At 37.1% G+C, this 23,267-nt stretch overlaps 1 protein-coding gene across 1 annotated transcript in view; it reads right to left on the bottom strand.

Moving 5' to 3' along the window:
• LOC115219006 (histidine decarboxylase-like) overlaps positions 1 to 23,267 on the bottom strand; it is a 138,522-nt gene that overhangs the window by 71,858 nt on the left and 43,397 nt on the right. Inside the window, exon 2 of the mRNA XM_029789045.2 lies at positions 15,414 to 15,527. Coding sequence (XP_029644905.2) covers positions 15,414 to 15,527 — 114 coding nt within the window. The remainder of the gene's footprint in view (positions 1 to 15,413; positions 15,528 to 23,267) is intronic.

Here is a 23,267-nt window from a genome sequence, read left to right as displayed (position 1 = left end):
ATCTCGTCTCAGCTAATTTAAATATAGAAGCCTTGATAAAAATGATAACCTCTGGCTGATCAGAAAAATTTGCATTTTTAACAGAATATACAGTAGTTTATTTTTAACAATAAACCCCAAGTTCGGGGCGGCGAGCTGGCAGAAACGTTAGCAAGCCGGGCGAAATGCGTAGCGGTATTTCGTCTGCCGTTATGTTCTGAGTTCAAATTTCGCCGATGTCGACATTGCCTTTCATCCTTTCGGGGTCGATAAATTAAGTAACAGTTACATAGTGGGGTCGATGTAATCGACTTAATCCGTTTGTCTGTCCTTGTTTGTCCTCTCTGTGTTTAGCCCCTTGTGGGTAGTAAAGAAATAGGTATTTCGTCTGCCGCTACGTTCTGAGTTCAAATTCCGCCGAGGTCGACTTTGCCTTTCATCCATTCGGGGTCGATAAATTAAGTACCAGTTATGAACTGGGGTTGATATAATCGACTTAATCCGTTTGTCTGTCCTTGTTTCTCCCCTCTGTGTTTAGCCCCTTGTGGATAGTAAAGAAATAGGTATTTCGTCTGTCTTTATGTTCTTGAGTTCAAATTCCGCCGATGTCGACTTTGCCTTTCATCATTTCGGCGTCGATAAATTAAGAACCAGTTGCGTAATGGAGTCGATCTAATCGACTGCCCCCCGCCACAACATCCCCCAAAATTTCAGCCTTGTGCCTGGAGTAAAAAAGATTATTATTATTAGCATTATTATCGTTAGTACGCTGGACGTTAGCACCCCTGTGCCTATATTAGAAAGGATTATTATTATTATTATTATTGCTATTATTATTATTGTTCAGTAGTTTTATTTTTATAGCGTGCTTTCACTTCACTACCGAGCGCAGCTCTGTGTGCCTTAGGTATGTGCTGTGATTATTATTATTATTATTATTATTATTCAGTAGTTTTATTTTTATAGCGTGCTTTCACTTCACTACCGAGCGCAGCTCTGTGTGCCTTAGGTATGTGCTGTGATTTGTTGTGATGCTCTGATGGTTGTTGTATGGAAAGTGTTCTGCGTAGGATGTGTGCAGTGCCTAGTTGTGCAATTTTCTGTATGTTATATGTGTTTGTAAGTCCTGGTGTTTTTGTTATGTATTTGTCTGCATATTTTTTTATCATGCCAAATGCACCTACTATGATAGGAATTGTTTCTGTTTTTAGATTCCACATTCTGGTTACCTCTATTTCCAAGTCTTTGTATTTTGAGAGTTTTTCCATTTCTTTTAGAGACACGTTGTCATCTGCCGGTATTGATACATCAATTAGAAAGCATTTTTTTCCTTCATGATCTCTGACAACTATATCTGGTCTGTTTGCCTTAATTTCTCTATCTGTGTGTATTGGCATATCCCAGAGTATGGTTGCTTTCTCGTTTTCTGTGACCTTTTCTGGTGTGTGCCTATACCATCTTTTTTCTGTTGTTATTCCATAATGTTGGCATAGCTTCCAGTGTATGTAGGTTCCAACTCTGTCATGTCTGTGAATATATCCTTCTTAGCCAGGACTGGGCAGCCAGAGATAATATGATTATTGTTTCTTGTCCATCTCCACATATTCTGCAGTTACTTGTTATATTTCTTTTCATTAAATGTTTTTGGTAATTTATGGTGGGGAGGCTTTGATCTTGTGCTGCAATTAAAAATCCCTCTGTCTCTGCTTTGAGTCCTGAGCTTCTCAACATTGCTGGGATTTTTCTTTGTCTATTCTTTTGCGTTTAGTTTAGTCCAGTATTTAACATGAAGGGGCTTTTCTTGCCATCGTTTTATCATGGTTCGTTGCTGTTCTGTTTTTAGTTTGGATTCATTTGTTTTATAGCTTTTGTTGTTTATTCTTCTTCTTCTCTTCTTCTTCTTCTTCTTCTTCTTCTTCTTCTTCTTCTTCTTCTTCTTCTTCTTCTTCTTCTTCTTCTTCTCTTCTTCTTCTTCTCTTCTTCTTCTTCTTCTTCTTCTTCTTATTCTTATTCTTCATATTTATTAGGTGGTATGATTTCTTGTTTGTATTTGACAGCTTCCTTAAATACTGAGAATAGTTTTTGTTTTGCTCGTGTTTTGCCGCTATTTGTATGTTTTCCTTCCTTCTGAAGTAGATAGTTTTGCAGTCCTATGGTGGTTATTTTATAATTGTTTTCCAGCTGTATAAGGCCTCTACCACCTTCTATACGTTGTATATATAGTCTTTCTATGACAGATTTTGGGTGATGCATCCTGGATCCTGTCATTATTTTTCTTGTTTTCCTATCTATTTTGGTCAGTTCATTTAGTGTCCAGTTAAGGATATTGTAGCTGTAACTTATAACTGGGACAGCTAAAGTGTTAATACCTATTATCTTGTTTTTAGCATTGAGCTCTGTTTTTAGTATTGATCTAACTCGTCTATAATATTCTTTTTTATTTTCTCTTTTATTTGTGTGTGTTGTGTCTTATCTAGTTCATGGATTCCTAAGTATTTGTAAGTTTGGCTTTGGTCTAATTCTTTTATTTCATTGGTTTTATCTAGTGTGATGTTACTACTCTTAACTAGTTTTCCTCTTTTCATGGTTACTTTGGCGCATTTTTCTAATCCAAATTTCATATCTATTTATTTGGTAAATCCATGAACTGTCTTTAATAGTGTTTCCATCTGTTTGCAGCGTATAGTTTTAGGTCATCCATTATTATTATTATTATTATTATTATTATTATTATTATTATTATTATCATTATTATCATCATCATCATCATCATCATCATCATCATCATCATCATCATCATCATCATCATCATCATCATCATTATTATTTTTATTATTATTATTATTATTATTATTATTATTATTATTATTATTCGGGTCACTGCTAGGAATCGAACTCAGAATCCTGGGGTTAGTAACCCGCGCTCTTAACCACTACGCTAAAAGCTCGTGTGATAATAATAATAACATCGAAAAATACCTTAGGAATAAGAAATCAGGTTCGAAATTTCCCCCAAGGGACCTAATGAAAGCTGGAGGGTATATCAGCCCAAACGTTGTGTTAACAACAAACAAGATGAGGACAAATATCCATGAAATGTAAATAATGTTCAAAATATAAATTATGTAGAATCATTAGAGTTAGACAAAGTGCCTGGTGGTATTTAATCATGACAATTTATGTTCTGAGTCTAAATCCCACCGACTTCAACTTTGCTTTTCCTTCTTCGAAAGTCGAGAAAGAGAAGTAGAGGGACCAATTTAATGAATTTAAGTCTCTCTCCACTACTTCGTAGCCTCGTACCAAACTTAGAAAACAATGTTATTGATCATGGAAGAATGGAAGAACGAGATTTGAACTTAGGCACTCACTGTTCTTATCTCTCTTTTACTTCCTTCAGTCGTTAGACAGCGGCCATGCTGTGGCACCGCTTTGAAGAATTTTAGCTGAATGAATCAACCGTAGTACGTTTGCTTAAAGCCTGGTCCTAATTCTACCGGACTCTATTGCAGAATCGCTAAGTTACAGTGACTTAAACACACCAACACCGGTTGTCAAACGGTGTGTGGGGGGAGACAAACACAAATACAAAGACAAATACAGTCATATCTATCTATCTATCTATCTATCTATCTCGTTATATATGCATACATACATACATACATACGTACGTACTTACATACATACATACATACATACACACACATACATACATAGATATGTACGTACAAACATACACACATAAATACATTCATACATACATACATACATACATACATACATACATACATATGCATGTATGTATCTAAAAATACAAATATTGTTACAACACCTTGTCGTGCCATTTTTCCTATATATATATAGATCAACAACAACAACAATAATAATAAGGATTATTACGAAGTTTCATAGCGAACCGGTAAACGTTTTGGGGTAATCCCTAACTATTCTACAAATACATAGATACATATACATATACACACACACACACACACACACACACACACACACAACACACACACACACACACACACACACACACACACACCACACACACACACATATATATATATATATATATATAATACAAAGAAAACAAGGACGGGTCTTTCGAAATTTTCTTTCCTCAGTCGAGTTCCAAATTATCTTGGCAATTTCGGTTGGTTATACTCGAGATTGCTCGAATCTGGCCAGCCCCAAGGAAAGACTAAGCTAAGAGCAGTGGGACTGAACCCAGAACCATGCGGTTGGTAAGCAAGCTACTTACCACACACCCACACCTGCGTTTACACATACACACACACACACACCACACACACATATATATACGACGGGCTTCTTTCAGTTTCCTTCTACCAAATCCCCTCACAAGGCTCTGGTCGGCCCGAGGCTATAATATAAGACACCTGTCCAAGGTGCCACGCAGTGGGACTGAACTCGCAACCAAGCAGCGAGCTACTTATAATATAGTTACGCCGGTGATAATAAAATAGGTAGTAACATTGATTAAATTAATTTGGCAAGGAACAATGTCAATAATATTATTCTTGTTAAATAGCAATATTATCGACAGTATGTAGCCCAGCGTATTACTGGTATCAATTCTTTCAAACTTGAGTATCTGAAAGGTAAAGTCGTCTTAGTCATTTTAGAACTCAGAAGCTTGGTCTAATAAGAGTTAAAATTTAAGATTTTACAGATTAATTTGACGACCTTATCCGGGAACAGCATTAATGTAATTCTGACATCAAACAAAAGTTACGTTGATTCTGTATATCCGTTGAAATCTCTACGCATGTGTTCGATGTGAAATTGTAAATCTTCTTTTGATTAGCTCTCCTCTTTAAACATACACTCACGCACAGACGCACATATCAATCCCTACATACAGACATCTAAACATAGGCATATGACGAACCGCTCCTCCATTAACATAGAAAACCAATTCACGCCAACACAGACCTCCCTGTATGTGTGGATGTATACATATATATATATATATGTATATATACACACACATACATACATATATGTATATACAGATACACTAATATATATACATACATGTATATATATATTTATACACAATACGCGCACACACACACACATATATATATGTATGTATGTATGTATGTATGTATGTATGTATGTATGTATGTATGTATGTATGTATGTATGTATATATGAAGCTACATAAACGTGTGTGTATGTGTGTCTGTATGTATATATATATATATACATACATTTATGTGTGTCTGTCTGTATGTATGTATGTATATATATATATATATATATGTGTGTGTGTCCACTCTACACACTTCATCGGACATTTTATTATATATTTTTTTAACGTGTTTTTCTTTTTAAATCTTTTATGTCGGTTTTGCTTGACGTCACCCCCTCACACGCCGGACCAACTTCGAACCTCGAAAACGGTGAGATTGCTATTGCCTCAAAACCACCAGGAATCACGTACGGAGAATCTTTTGGTAAAATGAATTCAGGTAAAAGAGAAGGAGAGGGAGAGAGAGAGAGAGAGGGGGGGGAGAGAGAGAGAGAGAGTAAAATAAAAAAAAATAGTAAAACGACTAGAATAATATATAAAATAATATTAACAATAAGAAACAAAAAAGAATAAGTACAGATATAATAATAATAATAATAATAATAATAATAATAATAATAATAATAATAATAATACTAATAATAATAATAAAAACAACAACAACAACGACAACAACAACAACAACAACAACAATAATAATAATAATGATAGTGTAAAGTATTAATATAAAGGAACTCTTTAATATAATGATTATTGACAAATCGATTGGCAAGGTTAAGAATGCGATGATTACATGAAGAAGATTGCTAATATGATGTTTTGCAGAAAGAAAGGCAAAAAAAAAAAAACACAAATCAAGGAATACAGGAATACATATCGAATGCATGAATCTTTTTGTTCAACGAAGCCCATTCTTACTTTTATTGATGTTGTTGTTGTTGATGCTTTCGCTGGATTTGTTACTTAAAATCTCGGCAGCAGCGAAATTAAAACCAAAACCTTCCCATCAATATAATAAATCATTTATCACGGCAGATTCATCAGCTTTTGGTAGACTTGCAACTCCTCTCTACGCCTCTCACAATTTCTCTCAAACCATCCATCTAACCGTCTATCTGTCTGTTTGTCTGCATGTCTGTCTATCTATCTATCTATCTATCTATCTATCTATCTATCTATCTATCTATCTATCTATCTATCTATCTATCTATCTTCTGTCTATCTATCTATCTATCTATCTATCTATCTATCTATCTATCTATCTATCTATCTATCTATCTATCTATCTATCTATCTATCATCTGTCTATCTAGCTTTCTGTCTCTCTATCTATCTGTTCGTATCTCTGTTTGTCTGTCTGTCAGTTCAAATTCCGCCGGGGTCGACATTGAATACTAGGGTTGGTGTAATCGATGAACACCTGCCCCCCTCCCAAATTCCAGTCCTTGTGGAAAAAATATTGTTATTATTATTATTATTATCCCTTCTTTCTTCAAATTTTCTTCCGTTTCTCGCCGAGTGTTTTCCGCACACCTGAGGCAGAGAAGCTCATTGTATGCATTCCCAGATTACACACGCAAATTCACAGGTAAAATATGTATTTAAAAAATAAATAAATAAATTCACGATTAAATGTTGTTTTCACAGCGATAATGCTCTTCTCAGTACATGAGTCGTTCCAGTTAATACGATTTTTTGCACTTCCTGTAGGGATGGTAAGCCTGGTATCATTTTCAAATAGGTCTGAATGTATTTGTCTGAATATTTTTTTATCATGCCTAATGCACCTACTATGATAGGAATTGTTTCTGTTTTCAGATTCCACATTCTAGTTACCTCTATTTCCAGGTCTTTGTATTTTGAGTTTCTCCATTTCTTTTAGAGACACGTTGTCATCTGCCGGTACTGATACATCAATTAGAAAGCATTTTTTTCTTCATGGTCTCTGACAACTATTCTGGTCTGTTGGCCTTAATTTCTCTATCTGTGTGTATCGGCATATCCCAGAGTATGGTTGCTTTCTCGTTTTCTGTGACCTTTTCTGGTGTGTGCCTATACCATCTTTTTTCTGTTGTTATTCCATAATGTTGGCATAGCTTCCAATGTATGTAAGTTCCAACTCTGTCATGTCTGTGAATATATTCCTTCTTAGCCAGGACTGGGCAGCTAGAGATAATATGATTTATTATATTATTATTATATTATATTATTATTATTATTATTATTATTATTATTATTATTTTATTATTATTATATTATTATTATTATTATTATTATTATTATTATTATTATTATTATTATTCAGTAGTTTTATTTTTATAGCGTGCTTTCACTTCACTACCGAGCGCAGCTCTGTGTGCCTTAAGTATGTGCTGTGATTTGTTGTGATGCTCTGATGGTTATTGTATGGAAAGTGTTCTGCGTAGGATGTGTGCAGTGCCTAGTAGTGCAATTTTCTGTATGTTATATGTGTTTGTAAGTCCTGGTGTTTTTGTTATGTATTGTCTGCATATTTTTTATCATGCCTAATGCACCTACTATGATAGGAATTGTTTCTGTTTTCAGATTCCACATTCTAGTTACCTCTATTTCCAGGTCTTTGTATTTTGAGAGTTTCTCCATTTCTTTTAGAGACACGTTGTCATCTGCCGGTATTGATACATCAATTAGAAAGCATTTTTTTCTTCATGATCTCTGACAACTATATCTGGTCTGTTGGCCTTAATTTCTCTATCTGTGTGTATCGGCATATCCCAGAGTATGGTTGCTTTCTCGTTTTCTGTGACCTTTTCTGGTGTGTGCCTATACCATCTTTTTTCTGTTGTTATTCCATAATGTTGGCATAGCTTCCAGTGTATGTAGGTTCCAACTCTGTCATGTCTGTGAATATATTCTTCTTAGCCAGGACTGGGCAGCTAGAGATAATATGATTTATTGTTTCTTGTCCATCTCCACATATTCTGCAGTTACTTGTAATATTTCTTTTCATTACATGTTTTTGGTAATTTCTGGTGGGGAGGCTTTGGTCTTGTGCTGCAATTAAAAATCCCTCTGTTTCTGCTTTGAGTCCTGAGCTTCTCAACCATTGCTGGGATTTTTCTTTGTCTATTTCTTTTGCGTTTAGTCCAGTATTTACCATGAAGGGTCTTTTCTTGCCATCGTTTTATCATGGTTCGTTGCTGTTCTTTTTTTAGTTTGGATTTCATTTGTTTTATAGCTTTTGTTGTTTCTTCTTCTTCTTCTTCTTCTTCTTCTTCTTCTTCTTCTTCTTCTTCTTCTTCTTCTTCTTCTTCTTCTTCTTCTTCTTCTTCTTCTTCTTCTTCTTCTTCTTCTTCTTCTTCTTCTTCTTCTTCTTCTTCATGTTTATTAGGTGGTATGATTTCTTGTTTGTATTTGTCAGCTTCCTTAAATACTGAGAACAGTTTTTTGTTTTGCTCGTGTTTTGCCGCTATCTGGATCAGTTTTCCTTCCTTCTGAAGTAGATATTTTTGCAGTCCTATGGTGGTTATTTTATAGTAGTTTTCCAGCTGTATAAGGCCTCTAACCACCTTCTATACGTTGTATATATAGTTTTTCTATGTCAGATTTTGGGTGATGCATCCTAGATCCTGTCATTATTTTTCTTGTTTTCCTATCTATTTTGGTCAGTTCATTTCGTGTTCAGTTAAGGATATTGTAGCTGTAACTTATAACTGAGACAGCTAAAGTGTTGATACCTATTATCTTGTTTTTAGCATTGAGCTCTGTTTTTAGTATTGATCTAACTCGTCTATAATATTCTTTTTTTATTTTCTCTTTTATTTGTGTGTGTTGTGTCTTATCTAGTTCATGGATTCCTAAGTATTTGTAAGTTTGGCTTTGGTCTAATTCTTTTATTTCATTGGTTTTATAGTGTGATGTTGTTACTCTTAACTAGTTTTCCTCTTTTCATGGTTACTTTGGCGCATTTTTCTAATCCAAATTTCATATCTATTTCTTTGGTAATCCATGAACTGTCTTTAATAGTGTTTCCAGCTGTTTGTCATTTGCAGCGTATAGTTTTAGGTCATCCATATATAAAAGGTGGCTGATCGTTTTGCCGTAACATTTATATCCGCATCCAGTTCTATTTAGTATATCAGATAGAGGTGACAGTGCCAAGCAGAAAAGGAGTGGAGAGAGCGTGTCTCCCTGGAATATTCCTCTTCTAATGGGGATGTCTTTGTTTTTATGAGTCCCTCTTTGTTGTAGGTGTAGGACTGTTTGCCATTTATTCATAGAGTGCTCTATGAATTTTATGATTGTTGGTGCTACTTTGTTAATGGCTAGTGTTTCGAGGATCCATGTGTGGGGGATGCTATCAAACGCCTTTTTGTAGTCAATCCAGGCTTATTACTATATTATTATTATTATTATTATTATATTATTATTATTATTATTATTATTGTTATTATATGAGACCTCACAGCTTATTTTGCTGGGTATGAGGGAAAGTGTCAGCTGTCCACAGCCAGCAGACTAAGGAGACATTGCGAAGAATTCTTGCAGTTCCAAGCAATGCTGATTTTTGTAGGTGTTCTGCTTTCACGCTTGCACCGATATTTTTCAGCCATGTTGGTAGTTGAGTACTGATACTTCCAAGTGCACCAATTACTATTAGTATCACGTCTACTCTCTTCATTGACCACAACCTTCGTATTTCCCACTTTAAATCATCATAGTTATTTTTTCTTCTTTCTCCTTGATCCTGTTGTCACTGGGACATGCTATGTCGATTATCATACAAGCTCTTTCTTTTTTTTGCTCACCACAACAACGTCCGGTTTCCGATGTCTGGTCGGGTGGTCGCACTGGATCATTGCATCCCATAGGATTTTATAATTCTCATTTTCGGTGTCTCCTTCTGGAGTTTGCTCATACCACGTCTAAAATTATTACTGTTATTATTATTATTATTATTATTATTATTTTATTATTATTATTATTATTGCCTTTGCACAGCCTCTAACGCTGGAGATGTACTACAGTGTCAGCTGTTCACTACCAGTGAACTCAGGTAACACCTCTTATTTTTCAAGCACCTTCCGGAGTATTCGAACGGTTCCAAGAAGTGCTGTTTTCTGCAAGTGCTCAACCCTTGTTGCAGAAATATCTTCTTCTTCTTCTTCTTTTCTTCTTCTTCTTCTTCTTCTTCTTCTTCTTCTTCTTCTTCTTCTTCTTCTTCTTCTTCTTCTTCTTCTTCTTCTTCTTCTTCTTCTTCTTCTTCTTCTTCTTCTCTTCTTCTTCTTCTTCTTCTTCTTCTTCTTCTTCTTCTTCTTCTTCTTATTATTATTATTATTATAGACGTCGCGCAGTATACAATATCGTGAGGTTGTTGATTGAAGATATTGTGTCTACCGGGGTTTGTACTGTTTGTCAAGTCACAACAAGGACCTCAGACAGATAGTACTGTACCCAATATGCGTGCAGTTCCAAGCAATGTCGACATTTGTAATACATCTAGATTGTAGGGTACCTCTAAGTTTTTCAGATGATTTTTCAGATTGGATAGTATTGAAACAAATGCTCCGATGACAAGAATAGCCTTTATGTTTGATTATCGTAGCTGCCACATCTTAGCGATATCAATTCTCAGGTCCCCATATTTATCAACCTTTTCTCTTTCTTTCATGATGATATGTTGATCTCCTGGTACTACTACGCTGATTATTAGGCACTCTTGTTTGTCTCTCCTAAAGGTTACTATATCCGGCCTTTGGTGCTCTAACACTCTGTCTGTCAGGAAATCAAAGTCCCAGAGGATTTTTGCCTTTCCCTTTTTGTCTATTACCTTTTCCGGTGCGTGTTGGTACCAAGCACCCATAACCTCATATCCATACTTACGGCATTGTAACCAGTGGAGGTTTGGGGCTACTTTGCCGTGTCTGCGCTTGTACTCTTTCTGCGCAAGACTTTCACAAGCATTAACAATGTGAGTCACACTTTCGACCCTGTTTGTCCCATGTACTTCTCAAGATTTTCACTCACTGTTCTTAGGGCTCCAACAATTGTTGGTACTACTACCACCTTTTTCAGCGACCACAACTGCTTAACCTCCCAAGCTAACTTGTCATTTCTCTCGACTTTTCTTTTATTATTATTATTATTATTATTATTATTATTATTATTATTATTATATTATTATTACGCAAGTGGATGCTAATTTAATTCTCAGATATTTTAGCCTGATGTTCGATGTATTCGCAGTCGGTCATCCAGGTCGCATTCAGATAGAGTTTCTGAGGATTTTTGTTAAGTTCAGCGATATAATTAACAGAAGCTGTCCACAGTTTTTGAAAGCTGGGCTACACGGACCATAAACTCATGAACTATACTGTCAACTTAAAACAGATCAATAAATAGGGACCTAGCTACTGGGAGCTGAAACGATTTTGTCGCAAAAAGATTTCAGTAACCGGATCTAGTTAATAGGGAAGCGACAGATTTCATAGTCTACGACATTTGCGTCAGGGAGGAGGCCATGGATGAAGCGACAAAGTTTACATCGGTTAGATATTTGTAGAGAATAACAAAACAGAGAGAATTAACCGATGAGAAGAGGTTCACAGAAAGGCCGTCACGAAGGATGTGCTAGCGGCGAGAATGGCCCTCAACTAAATACATAAGGTTTAGAGTGTAAACCTCGATCAGGTTAATTCTCCAACCCAAAGTCGATAAAATAATTACCAGGGATTAAAATATGTACTGGGATTATTCTAATTGACGTTACCCTAAAAGGTAGTGCCTCAGTTTGGCCATACCTCTGAAACCATGCGAACGGAGTAAAATGGCTGCGAACAGAATTTGAAACTGGATGCTATAGCTACAAACTCTTATTTTCGAAACGGTAAAACGAGCTGCTGTGACGTTCATACTGTCTCCAGAATTATTATAGACACAAATATGGCGGAAGGGTTATTGAAACGGATTTGCATTCTAAGAAATAAATACAAATGTAGAAAAGGAAATAAACAAAAGAAAACAACGCAAAGATTGTAGGCAGCTTTTATAGAAGTGTGCTAAGTGACATGTAATGATGGAGTTAAAAGCAAGACGAGGCTTTTAAATCTAAGTAAGACATCTGAAATTAGTGCAAGGCAAGATCGAGCTTTGATTAAGATGGACGATGACTAAACATCATAAACACGCGCGTGGATATCTGTCTGTCTGTCTGTCTGTCTGTCTGTCTGTCTGTCTGTCTATCTATCTATCTATCTGTCTGTCTGTCTGTCTGTCTGTCTGTCTGTCTGTCTGTCTGTTTGTCTGTCTGCCTGTCTATCTATCTATATGTCTTTCTGTCTGTCTATCTATCTATATGTCTTTCTGTCTGTCTATCTATCTATCTATCTATCTATCTATCTATATATATATCTATCTATCTGTCGGTCTATCTGTCTGTCTATCTATCTCTCTATATCTATATATATATGTGGTGTGTGTGTGTGTACGTATATGTATGTACTTACATACATACATAAACACATACATATTCATATATATGCACACACGTATTAACAAAATATACATTTTGGTGTCTATGCGGTATAAATGAAAGAGAATCTGTCAGGTACAATATGGAAAACGAGACAGCCGTATGCCAGATTCCATAAATGAGTCACGAAGCCAGAGACAAAATGTATTTCACGTTAACACATACATCAACACGCATACACGCAAACACACACACACATAGATGTATGTATGTATACGCATATATATATATATATATATATATATATATATATATACATATATGTATATACGCGTACTACATATGTGTATATATGCATAACATATAAGGATCTATCTATCTGTCTATATATACACACGCGCGCACACACACAGACATATATAATTATATATATACATATATACATAACATACACAAACATATGGGTACATACATACATACATGCATATGTCTCTCTCTATATATATACATACATATAAATATATATATATATATATATATATATATATATATAATATATATATATATATAGATAGATAGATAGATAGATAGATAAAACTTACTCGGAAAAGGATGAGTGGTGTTTGATCATATAATAATATAAATAATATATAAATATATGCATATATATACATACATATATGATTATATTTATATGTTATTTATATATATATATATATATATTATATATATATATATTATATATATACACACATACATACACACACACACACATATATATATACATGCATACATACGTACACATACGTGCACACACGCACGCACACACACACACACACACACACATTAGCTATTAGTGACGGGAAGTAGCTTTTGTAACGAATATTAGTTTGCTCATCCAACTTGTATGCGTTGTTTTAAACGCCGTAAGCTGCGCTAATCGCACGATTCTACCGCAACGCATCATCAGATGAAAGGATGAGCCCATATGAGCAGAGGACTATGCATGGATATGATAGTAGAAAGCTCTGAGATGATAGTAACATCGATCACAAAGCAGTTTATCATGGACCAATAGCTGAATTACTACCTACCACTTTGAAGGGTATGCGTTTGGAATCCAGGAAGAGGAAATATCAACCAAGTACCTGATGCACAAAAGGGATAGAGATACAGGAAAGGCAGTAAAATGTGACAACCGATGCAGACTTTGGGGTGTTAACACCGAAGATATCAACAACATCATAAGCAGTTGTCGAAAAGTGTCCTCAGTATTATCTACCGATGAGACATGACATTGTAGCTAGGACACTCTATAATGAAATCCGTCGGAAAGATAATCCCGAGGTCAAAGAAATAATAATCCACAATATGGTAGAAACCATAGCCACTCATAATAATAAGGAACACTGGTGGAATGTCCCAGTGAAGACCTCAATAAAATGCAAGCACAACAGACCTGATAAAATGATTTGGAAGGACTTGTATTAACCTTTGGAATTGAAAGTTACCCGAGTAGCAGAAGGGGGCGCTCCAGCATAGTGCCAAAAATCCCAACATTGTCATCATGATACAGGACCAGATACTGCAAACAACTTGGATTTCAAGGGACCGCAACTCTTCAATATCCTCCCCTAAATCCCGAGAGACCTACATGGGGTGGATGTAGGTATGTTCAAAACAAAAGTGGACCTCCTGGTATGAATTCCGGATGACCCTATCTCGCGGTAGGAAATGTAGATGATGGCAGCAACATCAGACACCCCCACTCACCAAATGCCACATATCAGAGGAGGTTTCAAATAGTGAAGGAGTAGCAAAGCTAATGGTGGTGCCCCAGCATGGCTGCAGCTCTCAAGCTGAAGCTAGCAAAAGAAAATTAAGGAAAAGAAAAATTAACGATGTAATTGATAAGAAAATTTTAAATCTGTCGTACATGAAGCAAACCAGATTGGAAAAAGAAAGCATCCACTGTGGAATATGTGGGAGATGCTTTGTTTCTTAACGTCATTTTAACAATGCACACACACACACACACACACACACACACACACACACACACACACACACACACAAACATGAACGCACACACAAACATGAACGCACATATACACGTAATGATATACATATAGGTGCAGGCGTGGCTGTGTGGTAAGAAATTTGCTTCCCACCCATATGATTCCGAGTTCAGTCCCACTGCATGGCACCATGGCATGTGTCTCCAACTAGCACAGATGCGTACACTCATTTATGCACATGCATATATATATACACACATACACACAGGAGTGGCTGTGTGGTAAGTAGCTTGCTAACCAACCACATGGTTCCGGGTTCAGTCCCACTGCGTGGCATCTTGGGCAAGTGTCTTGTGAGTGGATTTGGTAGACGGAAACTGAAAGAAGCCTGTCCTATATATGTATATATATATATGTGTGTGTGTATATGTTTGTGTGTCTGTGTTTGTCCCCCTAGCATTGCTTGACAACTGATGCTGGTGTGTTTACGTCCCCGTCACTTAGCGGTTCGGCAAAAGAGACCGATAGAATAAGTACTGGGCTTACAAAGAATAAGTCCCGGGGTCGATTTGCTCGACTAAAGGCGGTGCTCCAGCATGGCCGCAGTCAAATGACTGAAAGAAGTAAAAGAGTGAAGAGATACACACATACACACACACACACACACGCATACACAATATAATGATATACATATAGGTGCAGGCGTGGCTGTGTGGTAAGAAATTTGCTTCCCACCCATATGGTACCGGGTTCAGTCCCACTGCGTGGCACCATGCCATGTGTTTCCTACTAGCGCCAGACCAACGAAAGACTGAAGACTGAAACAAGTAAAAGAAGAAAAAAAAACCGCAAAACATAGACTTTTATCTGGTTAAGAAGATGGTGAAAAGTGGTCACTTACCCAGGTGAATCCCAAACAATTAATGGCATCCGCAATCATTTCTGCCAACAGAGCCGGGAAAGAATTCAAAGCCGGGAAGTAAGCGTGCATGTGAGGACTTTGCCAATGTGTGATCTAGAAGTAGAAATAAAATGTGCAGTTAGCCATTTGAGTACTCTGCCCTTGGCTTATCTGAAGACATAATAGAGTGGTGGGGTCACCTTACTTATAGAGACATATACGCGTGAAGATTTCAACTGTAATAAACTTCGAGTCTAGTGGCAGGTTAAATTTTTCTATCTGTTCTCTGTGTTGTCAAAGATGAATACAACAAAAGATTTTTCTACACTCGGCAATATTGGGTCTAGTTTGACTATTTCCTAGAAATATTCTGTCTGCTGAGATGATATCACAAGAACTCATGAAATAGTAATAGATGGTTCCTTTGCCGAACACCAAAAACAGACACAATTACCTCCTTTTGATGCAATTTTGGCTTGGGAAAGTATTTTGGTTTTTGCCCTCAGTTCAACCATTGCTCAAAATGATGTGAGATGTCATGCAGCATGCAGTTACCCTCACATGTCAACACGCAATCAAGAAATTAATCGCTTTCCGAGCACAAAAGAAGCGCCGAGCAGACATCAAAACAGTGATTTTAAAAATGTTCCTCCAGATCGCGCCGCACTAATTTATGGACCTTTTTTGAAATTTTCAACGTGGTACTAATATCGAACAAAAATAGAATGGCCAAGATTTAGTCCTTCTGCATCCTTTCGAGTAGTTTCGCGTAGGTCTGCTTCAATTATGTTCCTTAATTGGTTGTTGTTAATCGCACAAGGTTGTTCGCAGCCTTCTTCATCATCAAGGTTCTCGTTTCCACTACAAAATACCTGGAACTCATGTGAAGTAGTATTTTCTTTGAAGAGTTTCCCACTAAATTCTCGAATGATATGCATGCGGATTCCGCTGCTTTGGGTTTGTCTATGTTTGTCCCCTCCCAACATCGCTTGACAACCGATGCTGGTGTGTTTACGTCCTCGTAACCTAGCGGTTCGGCAAAGGACACCGATAGAATAAGTACTAGGCTTACAAAGAATAAGTCCTGCGGTCGATTTGCTCGGCTAAAGCGGGTGTTCCAGCATGGCCACAGTCAAATGACTGAAACAAGTAAAAGGGTAAAAGAGAGTATGTGTGCGCGTGTGTGTGCGTGTGCGTGTCTACTTAGATATATTTGTATAAAAGTACGATGCACACGAAGAGATTTGGTTGTGTGAGGCATGTATACAGGTTGTCACTCCTCCGCTTACATTTAACCTATTTACTTAACTATTCACGAATCTATTATATACAACGACAGCCAGGAAATATTTCATTCGAAGCATTAGTGTTTAGCTGAACAGAAGCGTCAATGTTACATTATACATAAACCATTTGCATACTCTCTTGTTCACTCATTTCATGTTTCTTATATAAAGATATCGTGAAAAGTGTAATTTCAAAGGTTCATAATAGACATAAATATACTTATAATCAGAGGTAAAAATTGATAACTATTAACCAAATGTAAAAGCAGTCTGAAAATATTATATTTTATTTTATATTATATTTTAATTTATTTTGTATTTTTACGTAAGATACGAGGGGCGTTCAATAAGTAATGCCCCTGACCCACTTCCCATAGCAGTAGAGCAACGAAACTTGGCACAGTTATTAGTCTTTTTCTATATAGGAACCACCCAGAGTTACGCATTTCTCCCATTGTTTGATGCAGCTCTGGAGACCGTTTTTGTAGAAGACCCCAGCTTGGTCCTCCAACCTGAACGTGACTTCAGAAATCAAGGCTGCATCATCTGGGAAACGCTTTCCTTTCAAAAACACTTCATGACTGGGAAGAGGTGAAAATCAGAGGGTGCAAGGTCAGGAAAGTAGGGGGATGGGGGAGGAGTTCATAGCCATACGCCTGTGCTTCTGATCTGGCGACAAGCGAGTTGTGGTCGGAGCGTTGTCCTGCAGGAGGAGGAGGATGCTTTGCTGATCTTTGCCCTGCCGCCTCTTGATTTTGATAACTCTCTTAATTTCCTCAAAAGTGAGCATAATAGGCTCCTGCAATTGTGGTACCCTTTGCCAAGAATCTGTCATCACTACTCCGTCCTGGTCCAGAAGACTGTGAGCATGACCATGCCAGCGGAGGGCTGCACCCTTGCCTTCTTTGGAGGAGGTGAGTCACGGTGCTCCACTGCATTGACTGGGCTTTGGTCTCTGGATCATCGTGATGGACCCAGGTTTCATCCTGTGTAATCAGTCTTTTGAAAGATTTTGACTCATCTTCTTGGCACATCTCCAAATTCACCCTCGAGCACTCGACGCGTTCTTGCTTCTGGAAAGGCGTGAGCAACTTGGGAATCCATCTGGCAGACACCTTTTGCATATGCAAATGGTCATGAATGATAGTTTCCACAGACCCGGTACTAATCTTGACCTGATGGGCTATTTGGCGAATTGTTATGCGTCGATCTTCCAAAATGGCAGCCTCAACTTGACGGACAGATGCCTCATCAATGGCAGAAGAGGGGCGACCAGATCTGGAAGCTGTTTCCCCAGAGTTCCGATCATGTTTGAATTCACGATGCCAGCGTTTTACAAGGTCATATGATGGGGCATCATCACCATAAGTTACTTTCATTGCATCAAAAGTCTCCCGTGGTGTGCGTCCTTTCAAATACAAAAACCGCATCACTGCTCGACACTCAACAGGCTCCATTTCACACTTGACTCGGTTCAAACACCTGTAAATCAGAAACCACAATTAATTCAGAGCTGTAATTTGTCACTTACTCTATAGAGATATAAATAATTGCACATGCAAAATTTCAGCTAGATCCAACAACTGCAAGTGGGTCAGAGGCATTACTTATTGAACGTCCCTCGTATCTTATTTTACTTAACGTATTTAAAGAAGGTACGTCCGCTAGCATAATTGCTTATGCAGTTTTAATTTTTGAGAAATTATATGGATACGAAAGCTGCCATAAAATGTTGATTTAAATCCCAGGATTTACAACAGATTAACAACGATATAATAGTGATAGATAAATGTGGGAATACATACGTTCGGCAGATAAGGTTATTGCACGCATGTGTGTCTATACACACATACATACACACATATATATATATATATACATATATATATATACATACATACATACACTTACATACATACATACATACATACAATCACATACATACATACATACATTTTCAGGACATTTAGAAGGAAAAAGGTATAGATATATAGGCGCAGGAGTGGCTGTGTGGTAAGTAGCTTGCTAACCAACCACATGGTTCCAGGTTCAATCCCACAGCGTGGCACCTTGGGCAAGTGTCTTCTACTATAGCCTCGGGCCGACCAGACCCTTGTGAGTGGATTTGGCAGACGGAAACTGAAAGAAGCCCGTCGTATATATGTATATATATATATGCGTTTGTGTGTCTGTGTTTGTCCCCCTAGCATTGTTTGACAACCGATGCTGGTGTGTTTATGTCCCCGTTACTTAGCGGTTCGGCATAATAAGTACTGGGCTTACAAAAGAATAAGTCCTGGGGTCGAGTTGCTCGACTAAAGGTGGTGCTCCAGCATGGCCACAGTCAAATGACTGAAACAAGTAAAAGAATAAAAGAGTATATAGTCTTACAGCTGTTTCTAGGATATTATGGATATCCCTTCATCAGAGAATGACGTGAGATGGTTAAACAGAGGTAAATATTTGAGTTCGAAATAAGGAATTATTATGGAAAAGGAGGAGAAAGGAAGACAGTCTCACTCTTTAGGTCTTCTAGATACCAATACATCTCATATATATATATATATATATATATATATATATACAGGACGTTACCAACAGTAAACAACAAATACGAAAACAAACGAGTTAAATACGCATACAACGAGAGAAAAAAACTGGAAAACAGGGCAAGTAACACGATGAACGACCCTTCGTCGGTTGTCGGCTGTCTATCAACTCCTCATTTCGAGACTTATACACATATGCAGTACATTTGAAATAAAGATATGTAAATCAAATTTCCTATCAATTAGGTGAATGCCACGCAGAGATCAAACACACGCAAATTTATTCACCTTCTTTAATGGAAACCTAAGTAACACCTTATTCCAGAAAGGCCGTATATAAAGACACACTTTAGTCTGTTTTAGATACTCTTCCAGCTACACGACGCATGTATATATAATCACAGTAGGTACGTATGTGTGTATTTGTATATGTATGTATGTATACATGTATGCATGTTATGTCAAGTTACTGTTAGCGCTACTGGTAACATGTAACCCAGCACAACTTGTCACGTGGTCTGGCCGTCGGCGACTAAATTGGAAACACCACCAAGTCAGTTTGATAAAGGGGATGATTTTCGTTGCTTACCGAGGACACCAAAATCTCGGTAGAGTCAACAGCCAACCAACAGATGGGAGCGAGCCAGCCTTTGTTTAGATCTCTCTCTAGGAGAAGGAAATCCTGAATGAACACCCGCCCCAGTATGTCGCCAGAGATCTTGTCCTTGTTTGTTTCTGGATTCTTTGGCTTTGTAAGTCAGTGTCTTAACTGTGTTGTGTAAGCTGTTACTGACTTCAGACTTCCTCACAGGACTTACTGTCAGCCACAAACGCATCTAGGATAAGTTAATTTGTTAGGGATGGTCATTCTCACACACGATTTGGCAGTCACCAGGTATATATGTATGTATGTATGTATGTATGTATGTATGTATGTATGTATGTATGTATGTATGTATGTATGTATGTATGTGTGTGTGTATATGTATGAATATATGTATACATGTATGTATGTATTCATGTATGTGTGTGTATGCATGTGTGTATATGAATGTATATATCTATGTGTGTATGTATGTATGTAAGCATGCATGTATATATGTATTATGTATGCATGTATGGATGGATTATGCATGCATGTATGTATGTATGTATGTACGTGTGTATATGTATATGTATGTTCATGGAAGAAGGCAGTGGAGGAATATTAGCCTACCCTCATTTTCGTATTTACAGTAAATCTCATTTAATCCGAATTCCGGAAGGACCAGATTCACCCGATGAATTACTTCAGTTGTTCATATTTGATTCCTCGGAAGGAAAATATTTCAGGAAAAAACACGCAGAAATCCAACCCTGCCGTGGCCATGTGTTCCATCAAAAATAAACGATACTACTTTTGTTCCAAACCTCTCCATCAATAGAATTCCCGGAGTTGTCGGTTGATTTGTTGGAGCCCCAAGAAACGCAGTTACTAAAATGCCATTCTGCTTTCAAACAAAGTTTTTCGATTCTGGAAAACAAATTCAGCAGATGTACTTGCATAGCGAGTGACTTGATCTGAGATCGTGTGCTGGAACGAAAACAATTGCTGCGTGGAAGGTGTTTATAAGCCATTTAAGAAACACACAAAAACTGTTAGATTCACTTCAGCATTTAAATTTAATTGAGAAATTAAATTTAAATGCTGAAGTGAATCTAACGGTTTTTGTGTGTTTCTTAAATGGCTTATAAACACCTTCCACGCTGAAATTCAGCAGATATGTAGGGAATGGCTTTGCAGATAACGGGAGAGAAAATCTTGATTCCATTATTTTCTATACGTTACATTCTGCAATAGTCTCAGCTAACAAAATCTCATTGCAATCATTCCTGTCTGTTCAAGAAGATATTAATGTTCGTAGAAGACCTCTGTTGGACTACATGTGGACAAAAGCCCAGATAACGAACATTCTGGAGGGTATTGCTATGCCCCCCCCCCCCGTACAGGAACACATGTATACGCGCAAACGCATAAACATACACATTTATAGAAAAAAATGAAGAAAAGTTGTTGGATTAACCCCTCCTAAAAAATTATGAAATATTGTTTGAAAAACATCAAACAAAAATCGTTAACAAAATCCAGTTTTACATAGATTTGATGGAAGTCATGAAGAGACTTGTTACGTGTAATTGCTTTCAGTCGCCTTCGTATTAGTTTCGTTCATTGATGTGTGTGTGTGCGCATGCGTTAATATGCATTGCTATTCATTTTAATTTCATCCTTTTAGGTCTTCTTGTGCTGCTTTGTGCATTGGACGGCAAGCTTCCTCCACCAGGGTTCGGTCGGCTGCTCTCCTCATACATCCATTCCGCGTGATGTCGACTGTCATCATGAAATGTTCGCCATCAAATGGTTTTCGGCCAGCCCTTTTTATGCCTGTTGACCAGTGGTAAACAAGTCATATTTTATTTTTTACAAATGCCGTTGATCGGATAAACGGAGAATGTGACCAACCAGGCGGAATCTAGGAAGATTCATTTTCTCATGAACTGCTCGCTCATCTGTCAGATTCCATTTAATATGGCTGAACGCTGAGAAAAGAGGAAATCATAAAATATAACATATACATACATACAAATATAGACGCGCACACATATAAGTATGCACGCATGCATGTATGTATCTATGTACGTATGTATGAATGTATATATATATATATATATATATATATATATATATATATATGTATGTGTGTGTGTGTGTGTGTGTTATTATATATATATATATATATATTATAATTATATATATATCCTCTATTCATCCTTCCATCCATCTTTTTTGTCACTTCCTGGGATAGTCGTGGGTAGAATCCCCAAATATCTCCCCTTTAGGGTCCTATCCGACCCTTTACGGTTGGTCCTATCAAACCCAATCTTTTACGGTTGGATTTCCAACTGAGGCAATGGATATTATCCAACCAGTTTGTTCTTGAGATTATCCGTAAGTCTCCTGCTGGTTGGTTCGACTTGAAGAATCCGTCTTGCGATTCTGATTCTTTCCTATACATACATACATACATACATACATACATACATACATACATACATACATACAGATTACATATGTGACAATCCGGATAAGCTAGGGTCTCCAGAAAAAGAAATCTAACAACTCGCGCTTTACAAATTTTCTCAGGTTTAAAATGTGATATTGTTTTCGTTATCTACCCTCCAACTATGGAGCTTTGTATCTTTATTAGAAACCAGAACCCTGATCATAGGAAGAATTTAAATAATTATAAACAGAGGAAAACATCCATCCATAGGTTTAGTGATGCAAACAGAAAAATGGATCTCAAAACATGACCATATATATGTATAAACTATATATTTCGAACGGGAATTTGGCAGCGCCACCTCTAGCCGAACAATTATTCTGTGCTGATGAAATGAAATAACCCCAAAATCGCGATACACAAATATTGTTTTGAGCTGAGTGTAGGGTACTAGATTCCCTTGTTCGAAAATATAAGGACACAGATCGTGTCATACAGCCAGCTGGAGATGATGTCTCATGGGGCTAATATTACAGCAACATTCGTCCTAAATCAGGACTGCCATGTTATGTTGGCAAATAATATTTACGCTGAAGTACGGTTGCTGAATATCTCTCGTTGTGAAATTTAAAAATAGTAATTTTCTAAAGAGCATAAATATATATATATACACACACTTGTTGTTTTTTTTTTAATCAATAATCGGCAGAAGACACACGGTAACTCAAGGGTCGAGTGTTTCGATTATTAATAGAAACACTCACACACACACACACGCACGCACACACATGTGCACACGCGTGTAGGTAAAATTCGAGCGCGTGCTGTGCACGTGTATGTGAACAGGTGTTTGTGGATTGGAAATGTAATCCCTATTGAGATGTGAATTAATTAAAACTACATTAAAAAACAACAACTCTGCATGCTGTTATAATTGCAGGGCCTTATGATTAATAAAGGCAAAGAAAGCTGTCTCTT

This window comes from Octopus sinensis, linkage group LG14 (assembly GCF_006345805.1).
Source record: "Octopus sinensis linkage group LG14, ASM634580v1, whole genome shotgun sequence".
Classification (NCBI taxonomy): domain Eukaryota; kingdom Metazoa; phylum Mollusca; class Cephalopoda; order Octopoda; family Octopodidae; genus Octopus; species Octopus sinensis.
Note: the sequence above shows the minus strand (reverse complement) of the source record. Positions and strands in the feature narration are given on the sequence as shown.